The sequence below is a fragment of the Myxine glutinosa genome, chromosome 1 (assembly GCF_964187855.1).
Source record: "Myxine glutinosa chromosome 1, kmMyxGlut1.1, whole genome shotgun sequence".
NCBI classification, from domain to species: domain Eukaryota; kingdom Metazoa; phylum Chordata; class Myxini; order Myxiniformes; family Myxinidae; genus Myxine; species Myxine glutinosa.
In genome coordinates this window covers 15130782-15142033 of record NC_136261.1, presented here as the reverse complement: position 1 = coordinate 15142033, position 11252 = coordinate 15130782, and the positions used below count along the sequence as shown (strand labels likewise).

Genomic DNA, 11252 nt, shown 5'->3' with positions numbered 1-11252 from the left:
CTCCTTGTGGTTCTGCGGGGACGTCCTGGCCTCGGTATTGGAGTAGGGACACCCCTCTGAGCATTTCGTTTCAGGATCTTTGACACCCGACTTTGAGTGATGCCATACTGCCGAGCAATAGCATGCTGTTTCATGCCGTAATTTCGTAAAGCCTCCACTCCATGACAAACAGCATTGTCGAGTTGACGGACCATCTCCAGAGGAAGCGGCAATAACTTTTGGAGACGTGCAGCAGTTGTTTTCCACTAATACAGAACGCAACAACTCTTGTATACCCGACTGTGAAGCCAATCATCAAATGCACCTGTCCGTACATTTTGCCACGCCACCTGAGATATAATCCTGTTGTTGACTTCTTGCTGCGACAGACAATCAGTGACATGGTTCTATTAACAAATAAATCACCAAAGTGTAAAAGAAACTCACCAGATTGATATACTGAGTTAAGAAAGTAAACCCAAGTCAAGAAAAAAAAATATTCCATATTAAATGCCAAGTCTGTATGTATATCAACATAGGCCAAAGGCCCAGCACTTTTTTGAATTTCTAAAAATCTTAATTTTCATTCGATTAACTTGAAATTTGAAGCGTATTTGCTCATTTGGTCATTTAATTCAACTACCAATTATTTTTGAGGTCAACTATGGCCAATTTTCTGACATTGTCAATTTTCATCCAATTGACTTGAAATTTTAAGAAGATTTTCATATCAGGTCAGTGAATTCAACCACCAATTATTTTTGAAGTCAAAATGTCAACATTGGCCTCATTTCTAAAACTAAGAGTTAGGACCAATAACTATATATATATATATATATATATATATATATATATATATATATATATATATATATATATATATATATATATATATATATATATATATAGTCGGTCATGGGGTTTAGACCCTATGCACCATGTGATCAGAGCATCTGAAAATATATATATAATTATGTCCTTACTGTGGCCTGCTTTAACCCAGCTGGATTAGGTTGCTGAAAAACATGTTGTTCATGGCTCTGAGAACCAGCCTTGGAGATCTCTTTAAACATGTGCCAGATTGAGATAAGAACCACAACCGACATGCAGGGAAAACATGTTGACAAGTTATTTCCTTTACAAATGTGGATGATTTACCATATAATTATTGTTGCCTTCAAGTTAAAGAGTATTGTTAACCCTGAGTAGAGTAGGATCTCATAATATATCCTTTGATTTTATGTACTCAATCATTTAACCCACTGTTAATGCTTTAGTGCCAAGTGTAAACAACCATACTCTATTGTGAGAACGCTTCCTTTAGCCTTGCCCAAGCTTGGTTTGTTTAGATAAGGGCCTGAGAAGGTCAAACCTATCTTATTCCCACATCTTTGTAATCTAAGTTTGGCCCTCTGCAGGAAGGGACCATGGTGGGGGTCTCTAGAGCCCATTTATTCCTTTGTCTTCAGAAGAGACTTTTATCTGATTTTTTGCCTATATAAGAAATGGGTATTTGCTGATTTTCCAGTGAGTGCCTTGGTGGTGAACTGCTGTGTAAAGCTTTCCACTGCTAAGCCTTGCTCCACAATTGTGTTCGTAATTGATGTCATTAAACCATTGTCGCTCTAACTTTGTCTTTCTCTCCGTTCCTATAAAGTGAAGCCCAACAGAATTGGTGTCAGAAGTGGGATACATCCAGCATGCAGGTTCGAGGTGGCTCCTCACTCCTCAGGTCGGGCGCATCTAGGCCGGCCGGCAACAATTGGGCTGAGGTAAGAAATTTTTTGCACACCTAAATTGGAAAGCCTCTTCCCTTCTTTTGGATGTGGGGGGCCTCTGTCGACTGTACCTGAGCGTGTATTCCAAACCAAATTTAAGCAGAGCGCCAGTGGGTTAACAAATCAGTTTTAGAGGGCGCCCGAGGTTAAGGAGGGATAACCCCTCAGGTATACCCTGGCGTAGGAAGGCTAGACCCCGGCAAGGGTGATATAGGTATTAAGAAATACCCCAGCGTGGGTACTGAGTTAAGATAAAGGGGTGGTGAAGATCGGGCGGCGACCCGATCTCAGAACTACCAGGAGGAATTAACCCAAGGAAGGAAGGACGATGGGTAATAAGATAGGAAAAGAGGGAGAACCTTTAAAGAATACCCCGGCATTTTATATGAAGAGAGAACATGGGTATGCCGCTTTGCAACCGGGCAAAGCATGGGCTGCGTTAACCAAGGGTCTGAGTACGCCTTGGCCAGAAGAAGGGTCATTTGCATCAGACAAGTTGGAAGTGCTATATGGGGCTTTAGATGCCCTGGAGAAGAAAAATATGAGTCTCCCACCGGACTCGTGGAAAGTATATGGTTGGTGGAAGGAAGAAGCCTTGAAGAGACAGGCAGCCTCCAGACAAGCGAGTTTGCGAGGGGAGTTGGGGAAATACCAGGATGAGCAAAAACAAGGATGAAAGAAACAGGATAAACAGATGAATGTGCTTATGGCGCAGTCAAGCCAGAAGCTAATGGTAGCCCGGATGAACTCCGGTGAGGAGGAACCGGATGAGGAAGGTGAAATTCCCGTTCCCTATCCCTCCCAAGGCCTTGGTCCAGTCTCAGGATCTAAGGCACGTACATCCCGACACCAGGGCGCTGTAGGGGAAATTAATGGGCTACCCCCCCCCCCACCCCCCCCCACCCCCCCCCCGAACTCAAAAACCCCCACAACCATCAGCCCCTCAGGTCGAGGACGATGGAGATAGTGGCACTGACACCCCGGGGTTCCCACCTCCGATAGGTCCAGATTGGAAATTATACCCTTCACTATTGGAGTATCAGGCACCGCTGGAACGTGCGATAGAACTGAAGGGGGCGTTCCCCATGCAATGCATGGGGATAGATGCAAACAGCGTCGTAGTAAGGGAACGGGTGCCTTGGAAGGAATCTGATTTAACGGCCATGCGGAAGAGGGTTCAGGATATGTTGATCGACCAACCCTTGGATATAGTAGCATTGCTTCGCCACTGGATTACAGAGGATGCCCCGGATTGGAGAGATATTTGTCATTTGGGAGCATCCGTATTACCACCGAAGGTATGGGTAAAGGCTAAAACACTTTCATTATGGCCAGTAGACGACCCCTTAGCACGGGTGCCACCCATGGCAGGAAACGATTGGAACATCTTGAAGAATTTTCTCCTGACCAACATTGGCAATGCGCTAGCACCGCCTGGAGGACCAGATTGGGGAAAAATTGGGAACATAAAACAAAAAGCAGGGGAAACTATCGGCGACTTTCGAGAGAGAATAGAAAAAGCAATAGCTCGATGGGGTGGACTAGGGTTAATCCAAATCGAGAACCTACCTGCTCCCCTGGTGAACAATTGTCTAGTAGAAGGGCTTCGGCCAGCGCTGAGGAAACAAGTGCATGCCGTCCTTTTCGGTTGGAAAGGAATGGGGACCAATGAATTATGTACGAAACTTGAACAATGTCCGGGCTCCTCCTTGGAGGAAAAGAAGAAGGAAATCAAGGAGGAAATGTTGCAGATGTTGGTAAGGGAAAAATTGACCGAGCAACAATCAAAGAGAACAAAGGGGAGCAAGAAGAGGAAACAAAAGGGGGCAGAAATAATGGGAAGTGATAGTGAGAGTGGGGTGAGCGACGATGAGACACCCGGTCCGACACTACAGGCAGCCATAATGCAAGTACCAAAGGGACCACAAGGGCCTAGCGGGCCAGGGAACCAGATGTGGGGACCACCCCAACTCCAATGGGCCGCTCCACCATACCCCGCGCCAGGTCCCCCGCCAGGCTAATGGCCGCCGCAAACACCCATGAAAGGATGGGCACCGCAATGGGGACCCTCTAATATGGGCCCCACCCCATGGGCTCCCCCCAATTCGGGCGTGCCATACGGGCCTCATGCCCCAGGCCAGCAGATTCCGAGGGGACAGCAAGGGCCCCCACCTCCCTACAGAGGGGGGCGAAGGCCAAGCCAACAGGGGGTTCCAGGACAGGGGCCTCTAGGGAAAGGGGCATGCTTCGATTGTGGGCAGATGGGCCACTGGAGACGGAATTGTCCAAATTGCCCAAGGGGACTACGAGGGCCCCCGGGACAGCAAGGGCCGCTGTATGGAAACACCTATTGACGGGACGAATGCGGGCCGCCAAAGGAATGTCCATTGATAACGATGACCCCAGATGAAGAACCGACCATGACCTTAGATGTAAATGGGCAGCCACTAGATTTTCTGGTGTATACGGGGGCGACCCGCAGTACTATAAATAAGGGACATTTACCTACTTTGAAACCCACACACCAGAGCGTCCAGATGCAGGGCGTTTCGGGAAAATTAGAAGCTCTCCCCGTATCAAAGGAAGCCCGAGTAATGCTCGGACCGTTATAAGCTAAGCATGCATTTCTCATGACCACCACTGCCCCAACTAATTTACTAGGAAGGGATTTGCTCTGCCGATTGGGATGCAATATAGCGTGTACCGAGGAAGGCGTATACGTTGATGTAGGAGAGTCGAACCGAGATTTGTTAATGATGGCATTACAGCGAGCCGGCCCCACCGTGTATTGGTGGCGGTTGGAGGAGGGGGCTTTAGCAACATGGACCCATGTGATCGACATGGTCGGAGCGAAGACACAAGAAATTCGCAATTGGCTGGAAGTACACCACATAGCTACAAAGTTGAAATACGACCCGCCGCACTGCACCGCATGTTACGACGCGACAGGGAGCGATGCTTACTATTTAGACATGGCTGCGGAAGCAATAGGGAAAACTTCTGACCTCCAATTATCACACATATGGATTGGCCGAGAGGGAATCGGAATTGCAGTAACCTTGTCGCCGCACCAGAGAACGAAGGCTAAGTACCCCGAGGGGGTGGTAGCGCATGTTACTCTCAGCACCGCCAGAGGATGGCCACCTGAGAGCATTGGATGGATGATGGGCTGGCTGCGAAAAACGCCAGTAAAGTATCGATACGATGTTGAACACCGAACGGTCCATGTGTTGGACAACAATGAAGGGTTCATGATCGATTTGGCACCACAGGAAAGACGAGTCAAATTTGAGATGGTGGAATTACCACCCAAAGTGGCACACATGGTTAGAGCGGTCCCCACTACCCCAGGGGACTCCGATGGGTTGCTCAACACCGTCACCCCATCACTATGGGCGCAACATGAGAACAAGGTGGGCCGCATTAGGGACGCACCCCCCCTGGTGATTCGGATTAAAGAAGGGTTACCCTTACCACACATTCGGCAGTACCCACTTCGGCATGAGGCTGACGTAGGCATTTTTCCGGTGATAGAATCACTCGTACAGCAGGGGATAATAATCGAGGCCAACAGCCCATGTAACACCCCAGTTTTCCCAGTGCCAAAACCAATGGCGGGGAAATGGCGATTCGTGCAAGATTTGCGGGAAATTAACAAAATAATTCAGGGCATTCACCCGGTTGTACCAAATGCGGAAGTTCTCATGACTTCCATTCCGCCGGAGGCCACACATTTTACAGTCATAGATTTGTGTTCCGCCTTCTTTTCTGTACCAATAGCTCCAGAATCCCAGTACCTCTTCGCTTTCACTTTTAGAGGGCAACAGTTTACCTGGACAGTGCTTCCGCAGGGGTTTGCAGATAGCCCCACCTTGTTTTCACGGGCGCTGCATCGCGACCTCACGGACGTCCATTTGGTAGGCGGCTCGGTGATGTTGCAGTACACCGACGGCTTACTGATCTGCTCTCCATCCAAGGCGGCTTGCGAGACGGATTCACTAGCGCTATTAAATGTGCTGGCCGAAAAAGGCCACAAGGTAGGCCGGAAGAAATTGCAGTTTGTGCGGGAAATACTTACGTATTTGGGACATGCGATTTCGCACGGGAAACATGAGCTCGACGCGAGCCGGGTTACTGCCATCATGGAAGCCCCGTTACCTCGCACACAAAGGGAGGTGTTGCAATTTTTAGGAATGGCAGGGTACTGTCGCACATGGATAATTGACTATGCGTTACTAGCTAAACCTCTGTATGAGGCGACGAAAAACGACCAGCCACAGATGGTGGACTGGACCGAAGATCGCATTTGCTGCTACGAAGGGCTCAAACGAGCCTTTGCCCCAACTTTGGGCCTTCCCGACTATAAGAAGCCCTTCACGCTTTTCACCCACGCAGTAGGGGGATTCGCACAATCCGTGTTAACTCAGACCCATGGAGATAAGGAACATCCGGTAGTCTATTTCAGCAAAAATCTTGATGCGGTAGAACAAGGCTTTCTGCTGTGCTTACAAGCCAAGGCGGCTGCCCGATACGCGGTCGAATGGACGGCCGACATAGTGATGGGACATGCGGTCCTTTTACAGGTACCGCATTGCGTTCATACGCTACAACAGCAGCGAAACACACAGCACCTTACAGCCACTCAGCTGATTAGTCTAGTAGGAAGACTAGGTCCCCCTGCACCCCCCGGAGATATACTTCTAATCAGTGTTTCTAGATTGGAAAAAATGTGTAGAAAATGACTAGCTATGGCCCCAAGCTGAAAAAATGTCCCACATACCATTTTTATGCAAATTACTGCTGCCATTATCAAAAAAACGATTTTTGACATATCTCAGCCAATATTGCAGATAATTGAAAAATGAAGGTGTCTAGACCCATGTTTTGAAGGGCATAGATCATGATAGAACTATTCATAACATGATTACATGTGTCTATGGTATACTAGTATGCATATTAATGCTGTAATTACAAAATAATCAGTTTTACAAATGATAAGGATACGTTAATACTGCAGATAACTTAACATGGTACATAAGGGGTCTAAACCCAGGTATTTTCAAGGTTAAATGTCAACAAGATGCTCCTGAGTCTTGCATAGGGGCGGGACATTGGCAGTAACATTGGTACCACTCAACTTTTCTTCCCACCATTGACTTTGTATTGCGAGAGATTTTCACTTGCTTATTTAAAGGTTTCTCACCCAGCCCACGTAAAATCTACCAACTCCTGCTGTTAACTCCCAAACATATTTTTTTATGTTATCCAATCACAGTGCAGAAATGACAGACTAGAGATCCAAATTAGTGCTGCTATAGCTGCCATTTTACATTTCCATCCATGTAACATGCGCGCTCGCGCGCTCGTATCAATTGGTAATGTCGCGCGCTCGTATCAATTGGTAACGTTGATGTTATTGAATACCTCAGTTGAAAGTTCAGTCTTCCATTCCATCTGTGTGTTGTTCTTGGTATTCATCCTCCAATCTAGCCAGGTAAGATGCTAACTATAATGTTACTCACACTCTTGACTTCAGTTTCTGCATGAAATCATAAACAGGCAGAATAACAGCTGAGCCAGCTAGCACCATGTTAGCTAACGTTAAAGCTAGCCTCATCTATGTACAGTATGTTCCTAATGTCGGTGTAACTTAAACTTTTGTTAATGCCAAACATGAGACATATCTGTTGACTTCTGTATATGAATTGAACCAGAAAGAGGCACGACAGCTGAGCTAGCTACAGTAACTTAGCACAATGTTTCATTGGCCTAGATAGCTAACGTTAGTGTGGAAGAATTTAGATGTTTTAGCTATTAGCACTTTTGATGCCACTAAACATGGTTTAGTCAGCTAAAAAGTACCCTAGTGTAGAACATGACTCAGAACCTCTGTTACCTCACTGAAAACTCAGAGCCTCCTTTCACAGGCACTTTTAACATCATTCGTGATTTCTTATTTGTCATTTAACAGTGATGGTAGACATCGACAGCAAGCATGCCCAAAAGAAAACGGAGTGTAGAACCTGCAGCCCAAAGCTCTCCTCCTACATGCATCCTTCATGTACCATCCATGTCTGATCATGGGGATTTCACGCCCCTCCGTAAAATTAAAGGATCTGCTTCAGAAAAACTGCAACTGCTTCAAAAGATCCGGGATAGACGTCTCAACCAACCGCATGACTCCCCATGTCGTATGCAATCAGTATGTGATCAGATCCCGGCAACTCTTCCTGATGACCTAGAAAGAGTAGGATATCACAGCAAGTGTTATAAGCACTTTGTCCGCCACTTTCATCGTCTGGGAGATGATACAGAACCAGGGCCATCAACCTCATCATGGCATCACTCTCCTCGTAAACCAGGAGGTTCTGCTGAACCCATCTTCCCGCCAGAGTGTATATTTTGTGAGAAAGTTGAGACCAAAGATGCTCATCGCAATACTGAGAGGCCTACAACCTTCCCATCCTTTAAAAACAAAGAAAATGCATGGGAGCAAATCGAAACACGGGCTGAGAAAATGGGTCTCTATCGACTCCATCGAAAGGTGAAAAACAAAGACCTCTTTGCATGTGAGGCCAAACACCATCCGTCATGTTTTAAAGCTTTCCGCACAGCATTCTACAACTATGAGCGTGCGATTCACAGAGCCGAAGCACCAAAGGAGCAGGCTTGCATGTCAGCCGCCCATGAAAAGGCATTCAACTCAGTACTGGAACACATTCAAACCCAGGTCATCCAGCAGAATAAAGTTCTACAGCTTTCTTCCTTGCGCTTGCTCTATGTCGAGGAACTGAAACTGAATGGATATGAGAACTCAAATTATCGGTCAGAGAAACTACTGAAACGCCTACAGAATGACCCAATCAAGGAGCATATCCACTTCACGAAGGTTGATCATGACAAATGTGATGTCATTTCTTTCTGGCTTGTGCACAGCTCAAACATAACAGTTTCCAATGCTCTCGCACGAGCATTCACACTCGGAAGCACAAACAAGAACCAAAATGTTGCCCTCCAACTTCGCCAGGGTATTCTACAGGCTTTCAGAGAGTGTAAAGACCAACCATGGCCACCAACAGCTGAAGACATGGAGCTCAATCCTGAAGACATCCTACCTCCAGACCTTGTCCGCTTTCTCAGCGTGCTAATGACTGGCAAGGAGGGCATCGAGACAGAAAAGGTGAAGCGTCTGGTCTTCTCCATTGGACAAGATCTGTGCCGTGCAGTGTCAGATGGAAAATGGAAGTTACCAAAGCACATTCTCCTCTGTGTGACTGTAAGGCACCTGTTCCGAAGCAAACAGCTCACCACAATACTACACAGGCTTGGACACTCTGAGAGCTACGATTTCGCCTTGGAGTTGGAAACTGCTCTCGCCAAGGTCCTGGATGAAGTCTCAACTTATCGTACACCACAAATTGTGACAGGAGAGGGCAACCTTGTATTCCACTGTGAGTGGGACAACTTGAATAAAACCACTACCAGTGTGCACGGCAGCAACATTGTAAACAGTGCTGGAGGAATCATGGTGCAGGAGGTCAAGCCCGGGTTCGAGAGCAGCAAGGACCGAATGCTACCTACCATCAATAGGTCACAACAGCGTAGCCTGAAGGTCGACACACCAAAAACTCTCCCACCCTTGCACTTTACTCGCGTTGGCCCGAAGTTCCCTGAAGGCTCATCATTCACACCGCCAGCAGAGAATGACACAGTCTATGCCACTACGATGCAAGAGTACTACATCTGGCTCTTCATCAGATACATCGGAAGCTGTGGCCTGCAGCCTGTGCCTGGGCTAGGGGGTTTCACCTCTGCAACTGGTTCTCCCCCACCCAGCAAATCAACAGTCGACTACTGCACGCCTATCCACCAACCGATCACAGACAACGCAGTTGTTCGTGAGCTACTGAAGCGTTCCGAGGCAGCAACTGCTGAGGTGGGTCAGAGATGGGTCCTGAATACATTTGATCTGGGTGTCTGCATGAAAGCCCTTCCCATCATCTGGCGCTGGCCAAATGAATTTGCTAGTCATGTAGTAACGATTGGACCCTTCCACACATCCATGAACTACATCGGGATGCTCACTGGACACAAGATGCCTGTGCCACTCTCCTGGGGTACTATGTGTTCAGCGGAGAAGACTGCACCAGTGCCTTCAAAGGGAAGGGAAAAGTCGGGCCCTTGAAAAAGCTGGAGAAGAATCCCAGGTTTCACAGGGCATTCGGTGAACTGGGTGACAACTGGGATGCCAACCCTGAGGTGGAGAGGCAGTTAGAAAAATTCACCTGTGTGATGTACGGCCAGAGTCGCGAGTCATCAGTGGACATTGTCCGTGCCAAGCTGCTACGAAAAATGGTGGGAGAGGACAAGACCCTCACATCCAAGTCCAAGGTTGATCTGGCTCGCCTTCCTCCATGCCAGTCTGCCCTGAAGCCGCACATCCAGCGTGTGAACCACCGCGTAGCATTGTACAAAAGAGCCGATCAACCTATCATCGAAAAGCCAAAACCTTATGAGGAGCAAGGATGGATAAGGACTGATGAAGGACTGTTGAAACCAATGTGGTCCAGTGGTCCCATCCTACCAACCTCACTGGTGGATCTTCTGAACACAGGAGAGCACGAAGAGGAGGAGGAAGAGGAAGGAGAAGAAGAGTTTGACTCTGACGATTTCGATGAAAATGATGATGACTGACTCAGTGTAGAATCACTAATGCTAATGATGTTTATCTAAAACAAGCAAGAGAAGAGTGGTCACATTGAGTGCTAGGACTATTTTGACAGTTGTAATATTTAGAAAAATAAAACTTTGTGTTAACGTCTGTGTAGACGGACCTTAATATGAGTCTATTATTTCGTAAAACTGTGATTATTTTGTAAATAAAGCACTAATTAGCATACTAGTATACCATAGACACATGTAATCATGTTATGAATAGTTCTATCATGATCTATGCCCTTCAAAACATGGGTCTAGACACCTTCATTTTTCAATTATCTGCAATATTGGCTGAGATATGTCAAAAATCGTTTTTTTGATAATGGCAGCAGTAATTTGCATAAAAATGGTATGTGGGACATTTTTTCAGCTTGGGGCCATAGCTAGTCATTTTCTACACATTTTTTCCAATCTAGAAACACTGATTAGAAGTATATCTCCGGGGGGTGCAGGGGGACCTAGTCTTCCTACTAGACTAGATGCAATACGAAACTGCATTGATTATGGCACCTAATGTAACGGTGAAGCGGTGCACTATTCATAACCCAGCGACGCTTTTGCCAACAGAGGAGGAAGGGGATCCGCACGTTTGTACAGACGTGGTCCAATTCATATCGACTGTAAGGCCTGATTTGCAGGATACTCCACGACAGGAAGCCGACCACACCTATTACGTCGATGGATCAGCCAAACGGGCATGGGACGGATCCCTGTTATCCGGGTATGCAGTGTGCTCAGATACGGAGACGGTCGAAAGCAGCCGCCTCCCGCCCACCT

General features: G+C 47.0%; 1 protein-coding gene across 1 annotated transcript; it reads left to right on the top strand.

Annotated features, from left to right (window-relative positions):
* The first annotated feature begins 2463 nt into the window (after window positions 1–2463).
* LOC144891817 (uncharacterized) lies at window positions 2464–10596 on the top strand. The gene is made up of 3 exons (XM_078776677.1): window positions 2464–2533; window positions 7961–9208; window positions 9965–10596. Exons 1-3 carry the CDS (start codon window positions 2464–2466, stop codon window positions 10030–10032), a joined length of 1386 nt encoding a protein of 461 aa, XP_078632803.1. The 3' UTR covers window positions 10033–10596.
* Window positions 10597–11252: the final 656 nt, after the last annotated feature.